Source organism: Acinonyx jubatus, chromosome E3, assembly GCF_027475565.1.
Source record: "Acinonyx jubatus isolate Ajub_Pintada_27869175 chromosome E3, VMU_Ajub_asm_v1.0, whole genome shotgun sequence".
Classification (NCBI taxonomy): domain Eukaryota; kingdom Metazoa; phylum Chordata; class Mammalia; order Carnivora; family Felidae; genus Acinonyx; species Acinonyx jubatus.
The window spans coordinates 37,813,186-37,837,671 of NC_069398.1; the positions used below are offsets into that span (position 1 = coordinate 37,813,186).

The window sequence follows — 24,486 nt, forward strand, 5'->3', positions numbered from 1 at the left end:
ACAGACCGAAATCTCTACTAGGGTTTTGCCTGTGATAAAGGTGGCATTTCAAAGCAACGGGACAGGAGAGACCATTAAGTCAACTTGCACAGTGTGCGCACCCAGCCGCGTCCTGGGGCGCGTCTGTAGCCTGTGAGACAGACTCGAGCAGGCACAGAAGTCCTTGCAGATCACGGAGAGCAGCGGGGACACGGTCGTAGGACGCTGGGCCAGGACGTAGCGAGCTGCTCGTGGAAGAGGTGCAGTATGTACCGGGTCGGTTTGTGGAAAATGTTCACTAGCAGAGTCAGCAGGGAACTGAAAGCCGGGACGATTGTGGCTGGTCGCTTTCCCACGCGTGCGGCTGGCAGCATTCTGGTTAAGCTCTGTGCCGAGGCAGCGGGGGGCTCTGGGAAGGGCTGCTGCCCTAGCCTCGGGGGAGCCGGAGCTGGGCGACCCTGCCGAAGGGTCGTCAGCCGAGTGCGACCACAGCCTTCGAGAGCAGGTAGCCATCGTGCCTTTGCGCAGGCGGTGACCCCAATAACGGGCGTGTGCGAGCAGCTCGGAAGCCCCGACAGCGGGTAATCCACGGGATGGAATCTGCTCTGCACGCACCGCTTCTCACGGAGGAGGTGGTAGAGTGTTTCTGGATGTAGAAAGAAGCTCTGCCCGAAGCCACCGAGTAAGTCAGGCCACGCGACCCTGTGTACAAGAGATTGCACGTCTGCCCTGTGCACCCACACCCACACACATCTGGAAGAACACCTCCTAATCTTAAACCGACTCCAGAGAGTAGAATTGTGGTTTCTTGAAAATAGCCTTCTTTTTACTTCACGCTCTCACCTGATTTTCCTACAAAAGCACATGTTGTTTACATTTCATTCTTCTCTCTCTCTTTTTTTTTTTTAAATTGAGAGAGGGATAGAGAACATGAGCAGGGAGGGACGGAGGGAAAGAAAGATCCCAAGCAGTCTCCACACTCAGCATGGAGCCCAGCGTGGGGCTCGATCCCACGACCCTGGGCTCATAACCTGAGCCGAAATCAGGAGTTGCCCACTCAACCGACTGAGCCACCCAGGCGCCCTTACGTTTCATTATTTTCATAATTTAAAAAAAAAAATTTTTTTAATGTTTATTTATTATTGAGAGGCAAAGACAGAGCATGAGCATGGGAGGGGCAGAGAGAGGAGGAGACACAGAATACGAAGCAGGCTCCAGGCTCTGCGCTGTCAGCACAGAGCACGACACGGGGCTCGAACCCACAAACCACGAGATCGTGACCTGAGTCGAAGTCGGATGCTTAACCGACTGAGCCACCCAGGCGCCCCAACATAATTTTTTTTAAGTAATGGGAATTAAAATTACCCAGTTTAAAAAATATCCTTATCAGTCTGTTAACAACAGTTTATTCTTCACACACTGGTTCAGTCCCAAGCACACAGAACAACTGACTTGTATTTTGTGCGCAGCCACACCATCAGCGTGCATTTTCCTGCTCCTGGGGCGCCTGTCTGCCCCTCCCCCAGGGTTCCCGCCCTCTCCCGCTGGGCACAGACAAGTCGGCTTGGGACACAAAGGCCTTGAGCCACTGGGTCCTGGGTGCAGTTGTTCCGGCACTCTTCCAGATGCCCGAAACCCAAGACCAGCCATCAGTTTTATATTCCCATCTCTTTAAAAAAATATATATTTTTTTAATGTTTGTATATTTTTGAGAGAGAGAGAGACCATGTGAGCTGGGGAGGGGCAGAGAGAGAGAGGGAGACACAGAATCTGAAGCAGGCTCCAGGCTCTGAGCTGCCAACACACAGTCCGACGCGGGGCTCGAACCCAGGAACCATGAGATCGCGACCTGAGCTGAAGTTGGGCGCCTAGCCGGCAAAGCCACCCAGGTGCCCCTGTATTCCCATCTTCTGAGAAACTCTTCATGTGTTAATGTAGCTGATACTCCTGCTTCCTACAAACGAAATCGCTTTTTGTTTTTCAAATGAATTGTAATTTATTTATTTTTACTAGGCTTGTTATGTTTTGTTTTTTTAATATGAAATTTATTGTCAAATTGGTTTCCAAACAACACAAAAATAGGGAACGCTTCACGAATTTGCATGTCATGTAATTGTTGGTAGCAATCATTTGCTTTTGATGTTTGTTTGAGAGACAGAGTGTGAGCAGGGGAGGGGGGAGAGAGAGGGGGAGACAGAATCCCAAGCAGGCTCCACACTGTCAGTGCAGAGCCTGATGCGGGGCTCAATCCCATGAACCCTGAGATCCTGCCCTGAACGGAAATCAAGAGTTAGACGCTTAACTGACTGAGCCACGCGGGAGTCCCAAGAATTGTCCTTTTTTTTTTTTTTTTTCAAAGTGCTTTCTTTTCACTTGATTTGATGATAATTTTGCTTAGCTACTTAGCATGTAAGGGAAAGATTCCAAAGACCGATCTCCATTGCTGGTTATTCCAGTAGTGATGGCTTCCTGAACTGAGTGGCAATTGGAATACAGATGAAGAGCCAAGTAGACTTGACCTCGTTTAGGTGTGTTGTGGTATCGAGAGGAGTAACGTCACTCTGTTGCAAAAGGACCAGGCACCCGACTTGTGGGGCCCAGTGTGGAAATGGAACTGTGGGGTCCCTTGTCCAAATACTAGTAGGAATTGCAGGATGGCAACAGCAGAACATTAAACCAGGCGTGAGCCCCCCCCCCTTTTTTTTTTAATAAGGGTATTTATTATTTTGAGAGAGGGAGAAAGAGCACAAGTGGGGTAGGGACAGAGACGAGAGAGAGAGAACCCCAAGTAGCCTCTGTCATCAGTGCAGAGCCGGACACAGGGCTCAGACTCATCAACTGTGAGACCATGACCTGAGTGGAGACCAAGAGTCTGATGCTTAACCGACGGAGCCCCCCACGCACACCGAAGGTTTCTTGGGAAACTCTGGTCCCTCCTCAGGGGCCCCCGTGTGTCGGGGTTTGCTGCCTGAGGGTGACAGGCCGTGTGGCCTCGGGAGCCTGTGAATGTCGGTCCCGGAAGCCTTTGACCCCTCTGTGAGAGGCTGCTGTCGCCTGGCATCCCGCGTTCACGACGCGCCTGCTCTGTTTCTCCTCCCGCGTGTAGAAATTCATCGAGTTTGAAGATGCCCTGGAACAGGAGAAGAAGGAGCTGCAAATCCAGGTGGAACATTATGAGTTTCAGACCCGCCAGCTGGAACTGAAGGCCAAGAACTACGCGGATCAGAGTAAGTGGCCCGCCAGAGGGGGACCGGCATTTGAATGTGTCTGTTGTTCCCAGGCTGACCCCAGCTGGGAAGGATGTTGAGAGCCTTTGATGAAAGGAGAGCGAGGGAGCCCGGGACAGCCATATTCTACCCGCACTGTCACTCGCCCTACCCTTTGTCTTACTTCTTTACGCTGCCATGCATTTCCCGTAATCAGCCTCCGATTCCTTGTGGAAATAAGTAAACGAAGCTCCTTTGATGACAAAGCATTTTGGCTTCAGGCTGCAGTCCGAGCCAGACTGGGCCAGCGCGCCATCCCGTGTGACCCCTTGGGTTACAGCTCCCGTGCGGTGCGGGCCCCTGTCTGCGTGGCACCGAGGGGACGCCGCTGTTGGGTGGTCGGGAGGCCAGGCCTGCTGAGGGAGCCCGCTGGCGTGGCCTTGCCTGGGGGTGCCGGGCTGGCCGGGGGCCTGCAGGATCACTGTGTCCCCTGCATGCAGGGGCAATGGAGTGCTTTTGGATGAGGGTTGTTATGAGAAGCATTGTTTCGGTTTTCACAAGTCTTTGTTTAAAAGTCAACGTTATGGTGACCCATGAGTAGACGTTTTCGTGACGGAGAAAGGACACAGCTGAAGTTTGAACAGAGGGCCACAGGCGGAAGGTGTCCTGGCCGCACGCTTGCTCAGTGGGGCACAGGTGCAGGGTGCCTGGCTGTCTCGTGGGCTCCCCAGCAGGCCTGTGGGGCACCCGGGTGACTTCCCTGCATTTCGTGGCCAGAGTGGCCCTTGCTGAGGGACAGGGATTGTCAACTCAGGGGGAACCCCCGTGCCCGGAGGTGGCACGTCACGGCGTGGTCTTTGCAGCCTTTGGTACGTGTAAGGGACACTTGTGTGTCCCGTCCCACATTTCAGATGTCTTCTGCTCTTTGCCTCGGCACGGGGGCTACTCACGTATGAACTCTGCCCCCTTGTACAAGCCACTTGCTGGAGTCCTGTCTGCACCTGACTCCGTCTCGGGGGCCGCCGGCCAGCTCAGACGCAGCCAGTCGCCCGTGGCCGAGCTTCAGGCACCCTGGTTCTCCTCGTGGCAGGACTGAGCACACCAGGTGCCGCCCAGACCAGCCAGGACCTGCCTTCTGGCGGCCCCGGCGTTCTCTCCTGAGGGTGGCCCTCTGCACCAGGCGTCAGTTTGTCCTGGGACCCTCTGCCCACGTGCCGAGCCCGGAGGGGAAGTGAGGGGGCGCGGAGATGTGGGTTGTGCCGTTGACACGCGGCGGCTGTGTTTTCTAGTTTCCCGCTTGGAGGAGAGAGAGTCCGAGATGAAGAAGGAGTACAACGCCCTGCACCAGCGACACACCGAGGTGGGTGCCCTCCCGCGGCCCAGCAGCTGTGCGAGGCTTCTGGCCTTTACTTCCGGTTTCTCCTGCCCCAGCCAGAAAGCGGTTAGCCACGTGCTGGCCAGACTCCCTTTCGCGAGCGTCGTTTTTACTGCTGTCGGAGCACAGCGGGCCTGGAAAGTACCACAGTTAGAGGAGGGGAGAGGGGCCGGGGTCAGTGGGAATGACTCACATGGCAGCCTCCTCCTCCACAGATGATCCAGACCTACGTAGAACATATCGAGAGGTCCAAGATGCAGCAGGTTGGGGGTAACAGCCAAACCGAGGGCAGCCTGCCTGGGAGGAGGTAAGGCGGGAAGCTGGAGGTGGCAGCCTCTCTGGTTCCCTCATCCCCGAGGTGCCTGGGCCGGGAGGGCAGGGGGCGCTCCGGAGAGCTGCTTCTCCCTGACTCGGGTTCCTGGCCGGGGTGCGTGGCTGGAGCAGGAACGTGCCCCGCCCGTGCCCCTGGCGCCCAAGCCGGTCCAGGGGAACGGGGTGGCCCTCCTGCTGGCCATGTGCGATTACAAAGGCCCTGGGATAATGGGGTGGCCATTCCTGATCATCTCAGGGCCTTGTTTCTGGACCCACCTACTCACTAAAACTTGCCTGTGGCCTCCCATCGACACTCGTGGGGCTTCTGGGGTCACGCACAGACAGGTGCAGAGACGCCCAGAGTCTCTGGGACTCCACTCTGGGGAGTGGAGGCGGGCGGGGCGGTGCGGTGTTGTGTGGGACGCCCGGACCAGGGCCGCTCAGGGACGTTGGAAGCCCAGCTCTGGCCCCTGTCCTGGAGCAGCCTCTTCCACACCCCATTTTCTCCTTTGTAAAACATAGCAAGTGGAATCTCCCAGGAGGAGTCAGGAACGAAGGTTCTGATCTCTGTGAGGCGTGTGTGTCTCATTCGCTAATCCAGGTCTTCGTGACTGTGGGCCTTAACTACCTCGAATCACGAGCACTGATGCGTGGGTGGGGAAGAGGCCTAGACAGCCTGGTGACCGCTGCGTGGAGCCACATTCTTACTGCAGGCCAGGGTGGCACCAGCAGATCCAGAGGCCCTCGCTGGTCTGAGTCCAGGAGCTCCGCTGGTTTTATTTGGGGGGTGGAGAGAGGCCTGCCGAGGCCAGCTGCTTTCTCCCCACTCTGTGCCCTTCAGTCGGGATAAGGCCCAAAGGAGCGGACTGTCAGCAAACTTCCCGAGGGTGTCGGCAACTTGAGGGAGTTGGCCTGGGGAGACCCAGGTTACGGACCTGGGCCGGGTGGGCCGGGACAGAAGTCCCAAGTCTCTAGTAGGTCGGAGGAGGGGCCGGAGGTTGGAATCCCAGGTCCCCCAGATCGAGCTTGGTGATGGGTCCATTTCCAGCAGTGGCCCGTCATTCCTGCAGGCCAAGGCCTCAAGTCATGGTCACGTCGCATGAAGCCCTTGCTGGCTGCGAAAGCTTTCTCCGTGCCTGCCTCTTCGATGGGTCACGCCGCAGACGGGAGGGCTCGGGCCCTGCCGCTGTGACCGTTGCCGACCACGGTCTTTACCAGCGGGCAGAGCTATTGTATCCTGTGCTAGAGGCGTCTGACTTGAAAACAGAAGCACTGAGCACGCATGTGAAGAAGGCCTAGCAGGACCTAGGAAAGGAGGTGCAGGGACGGTCAGCCTGTTTTTCACAGCCTCCCTGCTTCTCGCGGGGAGCGGGGGCGCCGGCCCTTGAGGACGCTTCCCTGCAGTGAATTCTCACGCCCCAGGGAGGTGTCACACACTGTGCTGTTCGTTAGCTGAGTCAGCACCAGGTAGTGAGGGCATACGGACCAAACGGTTTGAGTGACAGAACTCTGTAGGTATCGTTTCTGGGTCACAGATGTCTGAAGGTGGGATATAGCGATCTCGCAAGCTACTGGTTCACGGCTGAGATTTTCTCTTGAGTGCACTGTGAGGTCCTCACTCCTGCACTCAGAGGTGCCGGGAAGATTTCTGAGCAGCGGCACTTGAATGCTAACCTGGGGCAGGGGTCTTTGTGTTGTTTTCTGTGGGGAGTTGGTCAGGGCAGTCTGGGCTGGGGCTGAAGCAGCTGGGCGGTTTGGGCATCTCTGATGAGCGCTGGGCTCGTGGCCAGTTCCTGAGAGCTGCAGCATTCCAGAACCTTCAGGCTGTTTCCCTGCCAGCCTCCTTTAGGACAGGAGCACCTCAAAGGTCACAAAGGAGAGAGCCCAGGGAGAAGGGCCCAGTTTTCCCAGAAACCGGGAAGGTGTGACTTCTGAGTTCAGGACTTGGAGGCCATGAGCGTGCAGGGTTCTACGAGGGGTCAGCACGCTGGGCCCCAGGGATGCGCAGAACCTCAGGATGACGCAGGCTCAGCAAAAAGCAGAAGCTGCGCAAGTTACAAAGCCTGGCACCGAACATCCTGGCCGTCACCGGGGGCCGGGTCAGGCCTCAGTTTCTTCCTGGATGTGGAAGAGGCCCCACGGTTGCAGGATGGGGTTGCTTTCCGTGGATGTCTCCATGTGCGCCAGACGCAGGACCTGGTCTGGGAACCTGCTCTCCCGCGTGTCTTGTGGCTCCCTCGACCCTGAGCCAGTCTGGACGGAGCACGGCACCAGGCCCTCCAGCCTCCCTGGTGTCGGAGCTGGGCTCCAGCCCGTTGCGGGTGCCACCCTTCTGCTGGTCAAGACTCAAACTCGAGAGGGGCCGGCTCACAGGGTCCCGTCTAGGGTCCCCTCCGAGGCCCCACGGCCGTTTGTGGAAGCTCTGTGCGCTGTCCTCCCTCCGGGCCCCAGGATGGTCATAAGCAGCCCCACAACCTGTTCAGCAAGGAACGGGTGTCTTCCGTTCAGCTGACAGTCCACCTCCTGTTGGTGTAGACCGTACCGCCCTCGGTGGGGGGGAGGGGGGACTCTGGCAAGAGCCCACAGGAGCCCCTACTTTTGTAACACGGACCTGGCGGCTGTCCAGGAGAGGGAGGGGCTCTGGTGCGGATATCCGCCGAGCCTCTTCTCCCTGATTTGATCCTACTAGAAGGGAACCCCACGGTCGAGGGGTATGTAGTCACCATGGTCTCTAGGCCGTCAGCAGTCCATTAACAAACCTTCCTGAGCCAGAGCCCCACCCGTGTGAGAGAGTCCTACTCGCAGGAAGAACGCACCTGAGCTGTCAGCCGAGACCTCCTTGGATATGGTCGGCCTCTGCCGGGTCCCTCTGGCCACGAAGAGGAAGGTGCTCCTGCCTGGTGATGGCCGGAGCGGCACTTGTCTGGGTGGGGGGTGGAGGGGGTTGCTGTGGGTCTGCACGGCCGCCATCGCCCTGCTAGCCGGCCCCTCGGCGTTGAACTTCCTCAGCAGCCCGCAAAACCGGCCACCTCTCCTGCATCGCGTGCCCGCAGCCCACACTCTCTGAGGGTGCACTGTGCGTGTCTGACTGCTCAGGACTGTTTCCGGGTGAACAGCCTCTACCCCACGTTCCCAGAGGGAGTGCAGGTGGAAACAGGAAGCATGAGCCTTCTCTTGCCGCGCTACTGCACCTGGGGGCCCGGGGAGGCCCCTCCCCCCCCCACCATCCTGACCTGCTTCTCCAGGGTGTCCCTCTCCTGCCGCAGCTCTTTGGGGACAGATGTACGTCTGCCCCAGCTTCCAAGTTCAGTCTCTCTGGCCCCTCCTGGAGGCTACCGGTGCTGGGAGCCACCAATCGCTGCAAAACCTACTCCGGCGTTTTCTTCACTCCTGGCTTGGTCTTCTTAGTCTGTGTGTCTTTAGAGACGCGGGTTAGGGTATGTGTGACGCGTGCTCCATCCCCACGTGCCCACGTGTGCCAGACGGCACTCGCCCTCCTCCCTGTGCAGAGTATGTGTGCAACCTGTTCGCCTGCACAGGCCCCACTTGGGGGCCTCTCGGTGAAGCGGAGAGGGTCATGTGTCTGTGTTGTGTGTCTGTCGCGTGCAGATGTCTGCGTGTTTCCACGTGTCTGTTCCTGTGGAGGGAAGTCCAGAGTGGGGTGCCTGGCCGTTGGCCCGCACCACACACTCACCCTCCATGTGAGCACGTGTGACCTGAGCTCCTGACCTCTGCCCTCTAATACTGTCTTCTCGTCTCGCCCTCTGTGCTGTTGCCGCTGTGTGCTGGCCCTTGTCTGTCGCTGCCCTGCAGTCCTCGCCAGTCGTGGAGGAAAAGGTAAAGCCTGGGGCAGCGTCTGCGCTGTTGCGCGGAGTGCTCGGGGTGCCCTGGGGTTCGGGAGAGTCGGTCCGGCCGTTGGTTCTTAATTACAGGTGCAGGGCTGGTCCTCGCCCTGCTCTTTGCAGCAGTGTTACCGATCATGGAGTCTGGATGTGGCGCTCGGAGGCCATGGAGAGGCGGCAGTGGGCTGGGCCCGGGTTCCCGAGCCAGCCCCAGACTAGGTGGTGGTGCAGGGGCCCTGCCCGGCAAGCATCCACCTTGTTCTCAGATCAGACCTTGGGTCCGCCGCGCTGGACCCGGCCGGGCAGGGCTGGAGACCCTGTGCTCTGGTGTCACACGGTCCTGGACTCACAGTCGCTCCCAATTCTGGGCCCAGAGCCCGCTGTGTGACTGTGACCCTTGCGGGCAGCTTGACCTCTGCAGGCGGTGTGACTCCCTAGGGCTGCGGCTTCTGAAGTGGCCAAGCTTTGGACAGGTCTGGGCCACAGGTGGGCAGTGCCCAGCAAGTGCCCAGGGGACTGTGGACCCGGCTGCCCGTGGCTGTGTGAGGAGCAGAGAGAAGAGATGATGTTGGGTCCCCAGGGAGGACGCCATTGCAAGAGAGCAGCCTGACTGCTCACGAGGCACGTCTGTGCACAGAGCCGTGGAAGTGGGGGACACGTGTCCTCCGAGGCGGGATGCTTACACGCTGCCCTCCACCTGGGTCCCAGGGACCCACTCTGCATCTCTCCGGAGGTGGAGCCAGGCCTGAGGAGAGGGATCCCCACGTTGGCCCCGGGGGCCTGAGGGGGAAGAGCAGGCGATGGGCATTCCTGGGAGCCTGGCCGCTGTGGCCTGAGACCAGGCCCCTCCTCTGGGGATGTGCTGACCGTGTGGCGGCCACTGCCTTCCCAGACACCTGGGCGTGGCGGGGGGGCGTGACGGGCTGCTGGCAGGAGGCAGCCTGAGCACCAGCTGAGCCTCAGGCTTGCTGAGGTTTTGATGGACCTGCAGGCTCAGAGCTTGCTAACCTGATGTCTTTCTTAAGATCTGAGTCTCTAGCTCTCACGTGAGCAGCTGAGACACGCCTGAGAACACGTCCTCTGTCACGGGTGACGAGGGCTGCGTGAGGCCCCTAAGGTCGTCCACGGGAAACCAGCTTCCTGAGAGGCCGTGAAGGGTGCAGCCCCCAGGAGCACTCCACTCCTCTGGTTCTGTCCCTGCCACAGACTGACTCTGGGACGGCACAGCCAGGTCTCAGCGGGTCCAGGGGAGGCAGCGTCTTGCTGAATAGGACACACGAGCCGGCCTCAAAGGGGACGAAGCAGGACTCCAACTCAGACCCCGTGTTTTTCTCCTTCATCCTGGCCACGGCCAGAGAGCCCGCCCCCCTTCCCAGGGCCAGGCCTCACGAAGCCCCTGCCCGGCTGCAGCAAGTTCACATCAGGGGTGACGGCCTCACGTCTCCTCTCTGTCACCTGCACCCTCCAAGCACCGCAGGAAGCTGCCTGTCTTCTCTCTCCAGAACAGTCCAGCCTCTGGACCCGGCCGTTGGGGAACTCTGCAGAAGCCCCCCACCCCTCCTCCCACCACACTCTCTGGGGGGTCAAGCTCCAAGCGTGAGATGCTGTGGTGCGGGGGCCTTAATTCTTGGCCCGAACAGCTCTGGGCAGCACGGGCTATTGAGTGGACCACCTTCTCCCGGGTGTGGTGTGTCTGCCCCGGGGCAGGGCATGCATGGGCCGGCCTGGGCTGTGTGCCACCCAGGATCCAATCAGAAGCCCCCAATGGAACGTCCCCTGGGGACTGAACTTGGCAGGCAGCTTTGGGCTTCATCCTGGCTTCATCCCTGTCTCCTGGCACACCTTTAAAAGAACTCCCTTCTGGGGTCTTTGCTCCATGATGACCAGGAATAACTGCGTGGAGTGGGAGAAAGGGGCCCCCTCGGGCTGTCAAGGACACCAACACCCAACAGGAGGACGGAGCCCCTCTTCACTCTGCACACGTCGGTTCTGACGTTTTGCAGTGAGATCTCATGAAGGAACATTGGAGCGGGTTGGGGGGCAGGGAGCGAAGTACAGAGCGAAGAGGTCGATCCCTTCTGTCTGGCCCCAGGACACAGACGCAGGGCCGACAGCAACAAGCAGGCACGCTGCGCCACCTATAGGAAAGACTGCCATCGTAAAGTCTCCCCCCCCCCCCCCCCCCCCCCCCCCCCCGGGAGCGCTCTCTCTGCGGCCACATTGCCAAGGGGCCTGCTGCTGGCTCCCCCGTGGGACTTCTTAGTGCACATAGCGGGTGTAAGACCGAAATCACCAAACGTGAGTCGCGGTGAAACAAGGAAGTATCACACAGGCCCGCAGGACAGCCCAGGTTCCCCTGAACATGAGACCGCGTTTAGTTCCAGAGGAGCTCGGGGCAGGCGGCCCCTGTGCCCCCACCCAGGACCCTGCTCCCTCAGAGCAGGCCCCTGCGTGTCCAGAGCGAGTCCCGTTCTCGAGTGGTGAGCCATCTCTAATGTGCGCTTCCTTCCTTTCTCCCTCATGTTTCAGCAGGAAGGAGCGCCCCACCTCTCTGAACGTCTTCCCCCTGGCCGACGGCATGGTACGTGCACAGATGGGGGGCAAGCTCGTGCCTGCGGGGGACCACTGGCACCTGAGTGACCTCGGCCAGCTGCAGTTGAGCTCCAGCTACCAGGTTTTGTAGCCGTGCCGTGGAGTGAGGTTCCCCCCGCCTCCTCTCCCCCGTCCCGTCCCCCCATCGTCCCATGCTCATTCAGGAAGCTGTCTTTGCGGCCAACCCTTTGCAGCTGCCCCTGGGTTCGCAGGGCCTCTCGCGGAGGGGCGTCCGAGCTGGAGAGAAGGACTGCTCTGGGGCGCATGGGCCTCAGGCCAGGGCTGAGCTGACCCTTTGTTTGGGGGCACAAGCACGTCTGTTCCTCAACTCGCCCCAAAGTATGAGCCCCGTGGCCAGACTGGACACCGGCCCAGAACGTGCCGTCCTCCTAGCATCTGAGGTTTGCACGCCAATTGTGGGGAAGTCCAGGGTGAGGGGTCGGCGGCTTCTCCTCTAGACTGTCCTTACTGTGCTCCTGACTTCTGGGTCTCCGAGTCTGGGGAGATGGCTGTCCTGGGTGTGTGCAGTTATCTGGGGAGTGCACGCCTCAGCGGGGTCCCCGAGAAAGCCAGGGGCAGGGACTGATTCAGGGCCCCTGGTCACGTGCTACCGGTTTCGGTCTGTGAGCTCAGCCTGCCTTCACCAGACAGGCTGTGGCCCCATCGCCAGGGGGGATGCCACCCCCAGGGCTGGAGGAGGCGACCCAGGCCTGGTGCCCTTCCCGCAGAGGCTGTTGGAGGTGCCTGTGGAAGGCCAAGCCCCTGGGCCTCTGGACTGGGGCGGGCTGGCGGTTGTGGGGCCTGAACTTGTGGAGCTTCTCCCTGCGGCAGCTTGTGGCTGACTGTCCATTCGTCCCTGGGTGTCCAGCTTGACTGCTGGAGGTGGCTGCAAGCTGCCCGTTCTGTCACCAAGTGACCCCACTCGCTTTCGCTTTTGCTGCAGACACTGAGCATGTCTCTGCGACCTTTGACCTGGGTGCCGGCCCACCTGTTAATGGACCTGCCCGTGTGGGGGGTGGGGCAGAAGGGCAGGGGCCTGGGGGGCCAGGTGCGCCCCCCCCCCCCCCCCCGGCAGAGCCTGGCTATGCCACTGGAGGTGATGGCTCATGCGGGGCGGCCGGGGGAGGTGGCCGCGGGCGTTGCGGGGCCGCTGAGCCCCGCCTCTTGCCCGCACCCCCACCAGCTTTCTTCCTGCGTCTCTTCCTGCCGCTGCGACGTCCAAAGTAGCTTTACTCTTCATCACCGTGTTTTCTGTTTCAGTTCGTATATGTGTTTTATTTGCCTTTTTTTAATTACATTTAAGTTCTTTTTATTTTGTGTTCTAGGTTTTAAGGTCTTTCTAATTTCTTAATTTTTTTTGTTGTTTTTTTGTTCTGTTTTTTGTTTTTATGTGCTGTATTTTCAGTGTTTTAACCAAACAGTTGTGGCTACTCATGGTGAGGAATGACCGCTAAGAGTTTGGGTTCTTTGCATTTGGAGGTCACTGCCACACGTTGATGGTTTAGGAGGTTGAGAGGTTTGCCGTTAGGTAAGTGGTGGCCAGAGCGTCCTGCGGGTAGGCGGCGGCCTGTAGGCTCAGGGAGAGCCAGGGGCTGGGGGAGGCCTGGCTGCGCCACACGGTTCCCCTCGGTGACTTTGGGGGCGAGGAGGCCCGCTGCAGACCCGCAGACACCAGCAGGCGGGGCACAGACAGGCCACCGGACGTGGCCGTTGAGGAGGCGGCCCAGAAAACGTGTGGTCCAGAGAGGTGTGGACTCGAATGCCAGCCTCCCTCGGCCCTCTCGGACTTCCCCGTGCCTCGGGTCCCCTGCGGCCGTCTCTCGAGTGCTGGCCCAGGGCTCCGTGCAGCAGAGGGCCCCTGCCTGTGGGAGGCCTGGGAGCCTGTGTCGTGTGGGGTGGACAGACCACTGGGGTAGCTCCATCACAGAGGCTGTCAGTGTGCCTCGTGTCACAAAGAGGATTTTTCCTTCTCAAATCGGCCTTAGGCAGTGGAACCCAAATAGAAAATGCTTGGACAGGGTGCCCCCAGGGAGACAGGACCTGTCACGCGGGGCCTGTGGCCTCAGCACATTAATAATCTGGGCCCGTTGTTCTTGGCTGTGGGGGCCGTCCTGTGGCCTGCAGGATAGTGAGCGGACCCCCGCCTCCACCCACTGGACCCCAGGAGCACCTACCCGTCCCCAGTTGTGAGAGCCACGGGTGTTCCCACACATCAACACACATCCCCGCGGACCTGGCCGCCGGGTCGAGGAGGGTGTCGATTTGGATTCCAGGCAGACGCGTCCCCGCAGCCTGTTAGATGAAGCTGGAGGTCACCACCCCAGGCCCTGGCCTGACACTGACCACACGGGTCAGGAAAAGGCAGGTCTCAGAGGTCCCCAACCAGCTCTGCCTCCCGGTCACCTAGAGGCAGCCACAGGAGCCTGGTCAGGCCTTCCTAGTTGAAGGCGGGTGTGAGTGGGTCCCAGTGTGTGTCCAGCCTTATGGAGAAGGCCATGCACCCCTGCCGTCAGCTCCTTCCCCTCAGCGCCCCCAGAAGCACCCCTTCTGGAGAAACCGTGTGAGCCACTGCCGCTGGCGACTGGGGTGTGCGCCGGGAGCTGGGCCCCGCAAGAGGGTGGTGATAGGGCCTGGGGGTGCTGCCGGCAGGTTCTGGCGTGCCCACCGAGGACCGGGTTGGGGGTGAGTCACGGTTGTCGGTGTTCGTAGCCGCATGGGGCCAGGTTATGGATCTTGTCAGGAGCTTCAGGAAGAAAGACCGGGAGAGGAGCGGGCTGGTTTCCTGCGTCGTACTTCCTCAAGTAGAGCGTGTTCGCGGCAGGAGGCTCTCACGGTTAGCGGCCGAGGGCGCATTTTAATGGTCGGTCTCTGTCCGCTCCGGGAATGTTTTGAGGGTGACCCGTTCCGTGGAAGAAGAGTCACAGTTTGTTGGCATTTGTGTGGACGTGTAGGTGCTTGAGCCGTGGGGGCCGAGAATTCCACATTCCCTCTAGTCTCTGCGTTTGTTCGGGAGGTCTGTGCCCCTCCCAGCGCCTGGCTACGGCCAGCACTGGGAGCGAAAGATGGAGTGGGGGGCGGGAGGCGGGAGGCCGAGGCGGGAGGGAGGCGGGAGACGGGGCTGGCCGGCCGGCCGGCCGCAGCACCCGTAGCTTGATCCGAAGGCATGCTCCGCCTCCTCCCAGGCCCCGTAGAGCCCTCCGCCCCGCCCTGAGGCCGCACCTTGTTTCCGACCCCCGCCCCGCTGGCTGCAAAGGGTTGCTTGTCACGTTCACCTAGCTTCACGTCCATCACACGCGGCACCGGCGGGCTGTTCCCGGGAGCGTGTAGGCTAAAAGCCCCGATGGGCAGCATTTAAATAAGGCGGCAGCAGCCTCTGCAAAGTGGGAGGAGTGGCTGGGTGAACCGAGGGACCGGGCCCGAGGAGCTGGCCCGACAGGAGAGCAGGGGTCCTCCTGTCCCTCCCGGTCCCGGCACAGAGCGCCGTTTGACCGTGGCCGAGGGAGCCCAGCACGGGGGCCCCGTGGAGGCGGCCAAGGCCCCTGCTGGCCCTGCACGGCGTGCCCGGCCGTACCCAGAGCCTGGGGGCGTGGTGGCCCACGTGACGAGCTTCTGCCTTCCCTGTGTCTGGCCCTAGTGTCCGCAGGACGAGATGTCCGAGTCGGGCCAGTCTTCCGCGGCTGCCACGCCCAGCACCACGGGCACCAAGTCCAACACGCCCACGTCCTCCGTGCCCTCGGCGGCGGTGACGCCGCTCAACGAGAGCCTGCAGCCGCTGGCGGACTACGGCGCCAGCACCAAGAGCAGCACGCGGGCTCGGGAGAAGCGCAACAGCCGCAACATGGAGGTCCAGGTCACGCAGGAGATGCGCAACGTCAGCATAGGTGCCTCGGCCGCCCGCGTGCTCCGGGCGGCACCCCCCCACCTGCTAGCCCGCCGTCCCCTCCGGCTACCGCTTTTAGCTCGGGTGCCAGCACAGACAGCGCAGACATGCGTGGCCTCCCCGGCCACGGAGCCTGAAGTGAGCGATCAGGGTGGCAGTGTCCTCGTGGGGTCGTCCCTTCCTCTTAGGACACGGTCAGATGAGACCAGGGCCTGCCCGTGTGGCCTTCACCTCTTCAGAGTCCCCATCTCCAGATGCAGTCACATGCAGGGCTTCCGGGGGCTGTGGCTTCAGCGCGTGGACTCAGGGGGCAACCCGGCTTCTGACGGTACACTGCCATCACCCAGCAGACGCACTCACTAGAGGAGGGACAGGAGGAGAGACAGGGCTTTGGGTCTGGTCGTTGGAGGTCATGAAAAGGAGACCCGTTTCTGATGAAGGGGCCCCACGTGGCCGCCGGCGAGGAGGAAGCCCTTTCCTGACGGTCCCTGCCTGGCGGGGGTCTAGTGTGGGGTCTCCAGATACGGGGCCAGAAGGCAGGCGCCCCCCCCCCCTAACCCTGGGGTTCCTGTGTGTCCCCCCCCACCCCTCAGGCATGGGCAGCAGTGACGAGTGGTCTGATGTTCAAGACATCATCGACTCCACTCCGGAGCTGGACATGAGTCGGGAGCCCCGTCTCGATCGCACGGGCAACAGGTACTCACTGAGCCCGGGGGCCGGGTGGGCTCAGTGTTCACTGTGGAGGTGGGGCCTTTGGCGAAGGTGCCCCCTGCAGCCTCTTGCACAGGCAGCGCTGGCATTGAGCAGCCCCTTGGGCGGTGTTGGGAGAGCCCCCGCCCGCAGCCCAGAACGTGGCCCACTCACCCTGCCCTCCCCCGGCCACATGTCCTCACAGCCCAACCCAGGGGATCGTGAACAAGGCTTTTGGCATCAACACTGACTCCCTGTACCACGAACTGTCGACCGCGGGGTCGGAGGTCATCGGGGACGTGGATGAAGGAGCGGACCTGCTAGGTAAACTCAGGCCACCCCCGTGACCCCAGGGCCTCGGGCTTGCTGCTGTTGCTTTTGTTCGTAATGAAAGCAAAGTCTTTGTCAGCTGCAACCTAGGGGTTTCTTTTCACAGTTTTGTCGAGATATATTTCACATTCCATAAAAGGTATCCCCTTAAAGTATAAAGTTCAGTGGGTTTCAGGGTGCTCACAGAGCTGTGTTACTGCCTAATTTTAGAGCGTTCCATCACCCTGAAAACCGTGCCCGTGCCTAGGCGGTGCACTTTTTAGCAATTGCGCTCCTCGCAGAAAATGCCCAGACAGGGTCGGTGCCCATCTGCAAGCCCTCGGCACCGTGGTCGCCTCCAGAGCTCCCTGCACCTGGGTCAGAAATGGGTGCAGAGACAGTTCCCCATGTGAACTCCCTCCGGGGCCTCCTTCCTGTCCTGGGGTGGGCGTCAGGCATGTAGAGGCCATGTATGCAGCCGAGCACTGCCCTTGGGGTCCGGGGCCAGGTGGGAAATCGGATCCTTGCAGTGGCACGCCTCACCCCCCACCTCCACTCCCCCCCCCCCCCCACCAGCTCCTGCCCCTGCTGACCTCATCCCCTGAAGGCCTGCTGCAGGACCAGAGCTCTCGGTCCCTTCCTCCCAGCAAGGCAGCCTCTGGGACAGAGGGTGACCGTGTTGTGGGGGATCTGTGGCTCTGGCTTGTCCTCTCCTCCCCACGCCGGCTTCTGTGGAGGGATGGTACCCCCAGCTCTCGTGGCTTAGGAGGGGGCAGCCAGTCGGCGGTGCCACTTCAGCCCAGAAATCCGTGAGGCCGCCTGCAGGCCCTGTGGCCCGGGTTTGGTCACTTGCTGCCCAAGGAGGTGGAGCTGCCTCACGTGGATGAGGTTTGTTTTGTTTTTTAATGTTTATTTATTTTGAGAGAGAGAGAGCGGCAGAGGGGCAGAGAGAGAGGCAGAGACAGAGAATCCTAAGCAGCCTCTGCACTGTCAGCCAAGAGTCTGACAAAGGGGCTCGAAGCCACGAACCCACGAGATCATGACCTGAGCTGAAAACAGGAGCCAGACGCTCAACCGACTGAGCCGCCCAGGCGCCCCTTGCGTCGAAGAGTTCTACTTCCCACCAATGTCCCTCTGCACTGGTGACCTTTGGCCATCAGGGACTTGAGGACATTTGTAGAGTGTGTCTGCCTCGGGCTCAGCTCCCCTGTGCGGACGGCAGTGTCTTCGGTGGATGGCCGGGCTTCCGGCTGCAGACGTGGCCCGGCTGGAGCCCACGAGGGAGGGCCACCAGCTGGTGGTTTCCATCTGCACAGCCTCACTCTCTTAGCTCCGGCCCTGCTGGTTGTCTCGCTCGGGCCGCGGAGGCCCCCCGGGAGCACAGCCGCCTGCGGTGAAGCCTACTTAAAAAAATAACAGAAACTGTTAACATATAGAAAAAAGGTACTTAGAGGAAATCATTTTCAATATTCTGACACCTTTGCACCCTCCTTTATAGAGGTCAGGTAATCCTATATACGTTCCAATTTTTATTTTTGGAGAAGTAGTGCGCGTTTATGACAATATTCGCATAATACCAGAAATTGCCAATAAGAGCATAAAAACCAGACGATCGTGACGAGTGCACCTTCCCAGGTGCCATAGCACACACACGTACGTGGCACGTGGAGGGTTTCGGGTCATGTCTGTCCTCCCCTTTGTGGGCGATGTTACCATCTCTCTGACCTGCTAATACCCCCAGTGCGCTTCACCTTGTGGCATGAGGCTGTAAATTACTCAACCCGTTCTGCCAGGTTCTGGTTTTTGCTGTTTGGATACTGTGGTCACAGATACCTATGGGCGTAAATCAGCTCGCCCCCCTGGAGACTTCTTTAGGACAGGTTTCTAGAGGTGGGAACCTCAGCATAGAGATATGGGCTCCTGACGCTGGCTCCACGTTGCTTTCCCAGATGTGGCTTCCGTGGGGCTTGTGCCTGGCTATTCTTCAGACGTTGGACCTGCCAGGCCGGGAGCGGCATGGGAAGGAACTCCCGTCCCTAGAGTTTGTGCCCGGGAGCAAGGCTGTAGTGGGTGACCGGGCGCACGTGTGTGTCCGCGAAGGAGCACCTTTCTGCCAGGCCCACCTTGGAGGCTGTGAGGGCGTGAGGGCCTCATGTATGCTGCACTCCTGAGTCTCTGATGAAAGAGGTGGCGGCCTTCTCCCTGGAAGAGCGCATAGGCACACGGCGTTCGCGTGTCCGCGACCCGGCTCCACGTTCGAGTTCCTGGCCGTGGGCAGCTCAGCTGCCCCGCGCCGTGTTTAGGGGCCGGCCGCAGGTTGGGGAGGGGACCGTAGGGGAGGCGCCCAGCTGGAGTCCCAGACCTTGTGCTTTTCAGTCTCGTCTCACGACACGGCTCCAGTCATCGACACGGTCACGAGAAGAGTCACACCAGCGTTAGATGTGCGCGTCTGCCTTTAATCTGGGGTGCTGCCACCGCCCCCATTTCATAGATGAAGAAGCTGAGCCCGGGGAAGGTGAAGTGAAGCAGCACAATGGGGACTTGAACCCAGGTCCAGCCAGAGCAGCAGGCGTGACTGACCGCCCTCTGTGCTTTCTAGGGATGGAATGTCATGGGTTTGCCCAGAGCGCACAGTCCAGTGTCTCTGAGTGAGCTCAGGGCCGTGAGGTCAGCACCCCACAGCTCTAGAGCACTGTCCCCCCCGAAGGAAGCCTGTGCCCACGCACAGTGACCCATCTGTCTGTGTGCTTGCCCCCCCGGGCGCTTCCTGTCACCTGGCCCTCCTCTTCCACCTGGCCTCTTTCTGTGCACCAGTGCCCGTGAGGTTTGTACGTGTTGTAGCAGGGGTCAGCGTTCCATCCTTCCCCGGCAGAGCAGTGCTCCGTGGCACAGACGGGCCCCCACCTCATGTGGCCGTTCATCCACTGCTGGGCATCGTGGCTGATGCTTCTGCTCCACATTTGGTCCCTCGCGTGGTCGTGGAGGATGACTGGAGTTGGCCGGCCTCGTCGCCGCCCGTGACTCCGGGTGGCCTGCCCGCCAGCACGTCCCGTCATTGGTCACTGGCCGGTGGCCACCCTGGGCCCCGCTCTGTTCTGGCTGGCGTGGGCCCCGTTCTTGGGCGTGCCCTTCCAGAGCCTTAGGCACGACGGGCATCTGAAAGGCAGGCCGCCCCAGGGAGCTGAGAAGGAATCAGGCGCTGTCACACTGTGTCAGTGGGGCGCCAGGCAGAGGAGCCCTCCCTTTGCCCAGCAGGGTGGAGGAATGGGCTGTGGTCGGCTCCAGACCCCTCGCCGAGGGGCCCCAGCCCCGTTGTCTGGCTCGGCTAGAGTCTTTCTGAAGAGCCTCGCGCCTGTCCCCTGCGTTCCTTGTGTGGCTGCTAAACAGCAAAAAGCCTGCGGCCAGTGGGCGGCCGTCCTCACAGTGGCAAGGTCCTGCGATAGCAGAAACACGGTGATGTTGTCGGCGTGGCTGAGGACGGCGTCCTTCGAAGCTCTGCGTGTCTGGATCGGGCATTTGGATCGTGTCTGTTCGCCACGGCATTTGGACTGTGAATTCCTTTAGCAAAGAAGGAATGACCCTGGATGGGCCTGTCTTGTTACGTTTCACTGAGCTGACCGCACCGCTTGTAAGATACACCGTTAGTTTAGAAATCTCCAGGAAAGGAAGCCCTTGCTTCAAGTTGAAGGGGGAACACGCCTTCGATCGTGAGAGCACGCCCAGTCTCAGAGGTGCCGTGCTTCGAGAGTGCGCCTCTCAGAGCTGACATAGCTGGGGAGCCGAGGAGTTAGCACCTAGTGACCACGTAGCACGTGCTGGGCGTCTACCAGGGAGTTTCCAGGGAGCCCGAGCTACGGAGGTCATGTCTCTCCTTCACGGGCGAGGAAACCTAGGCTCAGACGAGCCAGGCAGTGCACCCTGCGTCAGCGAGTTGGGAGTCTGAAGGCCGCACAGGCCGACCGGACATGCATTCTACCCGGTGCGCTGTGCCCAGGTAGCGGGGTCCCGCCCCGTGGCAACCAGACCCAGACGCCGTCTAGACGTTAACCTTGAGAGAGAGACCAGCCCGTGTGCACAGAACTCGGGAACATGATGGAAGAACATAGAAAGGGGCGCCCGGGTGGCTTAGTCGGTTAAGCATTCAACTTCAACTCAGGTCATGATTTTGCAGTTCGTTGAGTTCAGGCCCTGCATCAGGCTCTGTGCTGACAGCCTGGAGCCTGCTTCGGATTTTGTGTCTCCCTCTCTCTCTGCCCTTCCCTCCCCTCAGAAAAAAATAAACATTTAAAAAAAGAACACGAAAGGCCTCATGCATCGAGAACTTCTGCACGCTCCGGGTCTGCGGGCTGAGCTCTGTAAAGCTGCCGGGTGGCCTCACGGCTCAGCCCATTGTCCGTACCCAGCCCCGGCCGAAGAGCTTCGTGAGCAGACTCCAGACTCTGTCCAGGAGAACATGTGAGAAGAGCCCGGAAAGGGCTAAGAAAGAACAGGCTGCAGGGCTGCCTGACGCTCCAGGCACCAAAGGGTTTACAAGCTGTGACGCGGAGGGCGGCGGACCTGGGGTGGCAACAGACCGGTGACCCCTCCGGTTCGTGTGAGGAGAGCTGGCCCCGCGTGGGAATTCACCGACGCTGAATGTGGTGCTTCACATCACCGGAAAACGGGTGGATTAGTTGAATAGCCATTTGGTGAAGAGTGAAGTCTGGTCCCAACCTCCCGCCGTACACAGAAGACTTTGTAGGGGGACTTCAGACCTAAACATAAACACGCAAGGACAGCGGGACTGGAAGAATGCCGGAGAGTGTTCTCTGCATGGCCACAACCGTAGAGGAAAGTGCTGCCAGGTGTGGCTACGCACAAGTCAACATACACGTGATCTCCCTCGCTGACAGAGGTCAAGTACAGTGGAACCTGAGCAGAGGATGAAATCGGGAAGTTCCCAGAAGATGCCCACCAACCACAAAAAGATGTTCAACTTCAAGAATGAGGCAGGACAGAAAAGAGAAAACACAGATGAGTTTTTGTTTTTGTTTTTTTCTCACAAGAGCAACAAACACGAAGCAGGTGCTAGGGCGCCCACGGCCGGGAGGTGGTCGTGCGGCCCGCGGAGCCGTGCTGGCGGGGTGAGGTGAGCGGTCGCTCCTACCTGTCCCCGCCTGGAATCCGGGGTGCTGGGTGGTGAGTGCACGCCCCTGTGCGCTGAGCACTCATCCCAGGCGAGCGCAGATCTCCAGTGCACAGTCCCGTGACACGGCGTCAGGTGGGACAGAGCAAATGGGCCAAGAGGCTGGGTATTTGCCCTTGGTTTGTGCGTATGTGCCTATGTATGTATGTATTTATTGGGAGAGAGAAAGACACAGCGTGGGGAGGGAGGGGCAGAGGGAGAGAGTGAATCCCACGCAGGTTCTGCACTGCCGGCGTAGAGCCCAACGTGGGCCCGGAACCCACGAAGCCGCAGGACCATGACCTGAACTAAAACCAAGAGTCAGACGCTTAACCGACTGAGCCACCCAGGTGCCCCTTTGGTTTTGTGTTTTAAAAGCTGGTGTTCTTCAGGGCGCCTGGGTGGCTCAATCACTTGTGTTCCAGTTCAACTCAGGTCGGGACCTCACAGTTCGTGAGTTCGAGCCCCGCGTCAGGCTCTGTGCTGACAGCTCGGAGCCCGGAGCTGCCTTGGATTCTGTGTCTCCCTCTCTCTCTCTGCCCCTCCCCTGCTCATGCTTTGTCTCTCAAAAATAAAAATATTAAAAAGAAAAGCTGGTGTTTATCTGGAAAGAGTTCTGAGAGACAGAAGATCAGCTCTTGAGCACGGTCGCCCTGGGGCGTCGAGACGAGCGGTCACGTCCACTGTTGAGCTGGCACATTCCTTTATCACTTCCGTTCCTGCAGTACGTTGTGTCATTTACGTCAAGTGATGAAGTGACCACGTACACAGTACTGTTGCACCCAGTCTTCAGCTGGGAAAAGTTTGGAGCCCAGGAGGAAGGCACTGCCGGCCCCACACGCCTCCACCCCTGTCCCCAGCGCCCCTGCTTTCTGCCTGCCTTTCCCTCCCTGCCAGCCGGGCCCTTGCTTGGTTCTCTTTTTCTGGCCGTCCTTTCCCTGAGGTCGCGCCCTTCCTGAAAGGCCTGGGCTGGCGGGAGAGGCGGGGGGCCACGAGGCCAAGCTCACGCGCTCTGGGGGCACCTGGGGCCTGGACGCCCCCGGCCCCCCGGCGCAGCCCCCGCGCGCTCACCCTCTCACCTTCCCCGGCCGTCGCTGCTGCGTCTTCGGGGGCCTCGCCCTCCTGAGGGCTGAGCAGGCGTGGGGCCCGGCACTCGGGGTCTCTGTTTTCCTTCAGGGTTGCCATCCCCAGTGGGATTTGTCGCCCACAGGCCTGGTGACATCTGCTTGTATTCTTTCACGCGTTGTTGCTTTCTCTGTAATAAGAATTTCTTTATTTTGTTGGTTCCAGTCACCAACTGACCTTTGTCACTTCCTTCCCCCGTCTCTCTGTGCTTTGCTGGACACGGCCCCAGGGGAGTTCTCAGGTGCGTATCTCCAGCCGTCTGCCACCCCTCCTCACGGCGCTGTCCGGCTGCAGTGGGGGGCATCCTGCAGTGGGGGACACTCCCCACTCTGTCCAGTCACCACAGGCTGTGCGGCCTGTCCCTTCCTGGGTCCCCTCCAGGCCACTAAGGCACACGTGCTTCTGCTTACCAGCCTACTGCCGCTCGGAAGCTTCTCTTGGTTTGCTCTACTAGCCCACTGACAATGGCCCTGACACGTGAGGGAGAATGGCTGTGCCCTGGACCCTGTCCCTCAAAGGCAGAGAGTGCCCCAGTGACATTTCTCAGGGTTCTCCCCTGTCAGGCACACCCCAGAAGTCAGGGGTCCCATGCCCACGTGGCAGATGGCCCAGCTCCGGGCTTCTCCGATTGTTCGCAGCAGGAGACTCTGAGGCCCCGGCCCGTCCACACGCAGCCTCCCCCGTGTACTCGAAGGCGTGCCAGGTCCCGGGCACAGCTTTCCCTCATTTGCAGACTTATGCCCTTAACCACCACCCTCACGGCCCAGGACTCTGGTGCACGGGGTCAAGTACACTGCCCGGCCCCTCATCTCATCACCCGCTGCCCTTGGCCTGGTGACCTGTGCAGCCAAGGATGCAATGTCCAGAAGGAGCAGCTGGCTCCGTGCCACCCCCCGGCCCTCCCACCCCACCCCTGTGTCCATCCCACCTGCCCGCCGGCCCTCCCCTGTGTCCACCCCCCGGCCCTCCCTCCCGTCCTCTCCTGCGTCCACCACCCCGGCCCTCCTAGCCCTCTCCTATGTCCACCTTCCAGCCCTCCCAGCTCTCCCCTGTGTCCACCCACCAGCCCTACCGGCCTCCCTTGTGTCCACCCCCCTTGCCTCCCACCCTCCCCTGTGTCCACCCTCTGGCCCTCCTAGCCCTCCCCTGCATCCACCTCCCGGCACCCCTGGCCTCTTCTGTGCCCACCCTTAACCCAGCAAGAAGAAGGCTCTGTGCCACCACCCCGGCCTGCCCACCCTCCCCTGTGTCCACCCCCCCAGCCCTCCAAGCCCTCCCCTGTGTGCACCCCTAACACAGCAAGAAGCAGGCTCCGTGCCACCCGCCCTGGCCCTGCTGTCCTCCCCCGTGTCCACCCCTAACACAGCAAGAAGCAGCCACACGGCACCGCCACCCTGCTGTTCACTGAGGCTTAATGCGCTTCTTTCTCTCCCTCCCTCCCTCCCCTGCCCCCCCCCCACCCCCCGCCACCCGGCTCCCGCACTGGGCTCCCGCACTGGGACGACTCTCGCAGTGCGCCATGATTTCTTTGGTAAGCCCAAGGCTCTGTTTCAGTTTGCGTTCCTCCCTTTCTTGGCTTCCTCTGTCTGCCTCACACCTTCTCGTGCTTCCTGAGCCTTTTGCTTTGCTCTGCATGGTGGGATTGGCGGTGGGGTCAGCAGGGGCCACAGGCACTCCTGGCTCCAGGGTGGGGTTGGGGCTCGAGTTGGGAGCTGCAGTGCTGAGCCCCCCAGCCGCCTCCCTCTGAGCACACCCTGGACAGGTGAGGGGGGGCGGGCCACATCCGAGGCCAGGGGGTGCAGATGGGGACAGCCATCAGAACCCACTCTGCGCACACCGTGTGTGTCAGGGGTCTCGTCTCACGATCGCCTCATACCGGGGGGGGGGGGGGGCGCTGGTGAATGGGAGGAACAGACCCTGGGTCTCTGGGGCTTTCTGTCCCAACAGATGAGGTTCAGTCCTTTGGAGTTGCTGTGGCACGCCTGCAAAGCTGAGATGGCGGGGTCCACTGT

The 24,486-nt window shown here is 60.5% G+C and overlaps 1 protein-coding gene across 17 annotated transcripts in view; it reads left to right on the forward strand.

Moving 5' to 3' along the window:
* Positions 1–24,486, forward strand: part of MAPK8IP3 (mitogen-activated protein kinase 8 interacting protein 3) — a 47,782-nt gene that overhangs the window by 12,619 nt on the left and 10,677 nt on the right. For 3 of the 17 annotated variants that reach the window (XM_027043621.2, XM_027043616.2, XM_027043611.2), the window contains exons 2-11: positions 3,086–3,206; positions 4,475–4,545; positions 4,776–4,867; positions 8,686–8,709; positions 11,244–11,388; positions 14,941–15,187; positions 15,780–15,882; positions 16,082–16,200; positions 22,704–22,715; positions 23,988–24,005. In XM_027043621.2, coding sequence (XP_026899422.1) covers positions 3,086–3,206; positions 4,475–4,545; positions 4,776–4,867; positions 8,686–8,709; positions 11,244–11,388; positions 14,941–15,187; positions 15,780–15,882; positions 16,082–16,200; positions 22,704–22,715; positions 23,988–24,005 — 952 coding nt within the window. The other 14 variants (XM_027043619.2, XM_027043617.2, XM_027043622.2 and 11 more) reach the window with 13 other exon arrangements.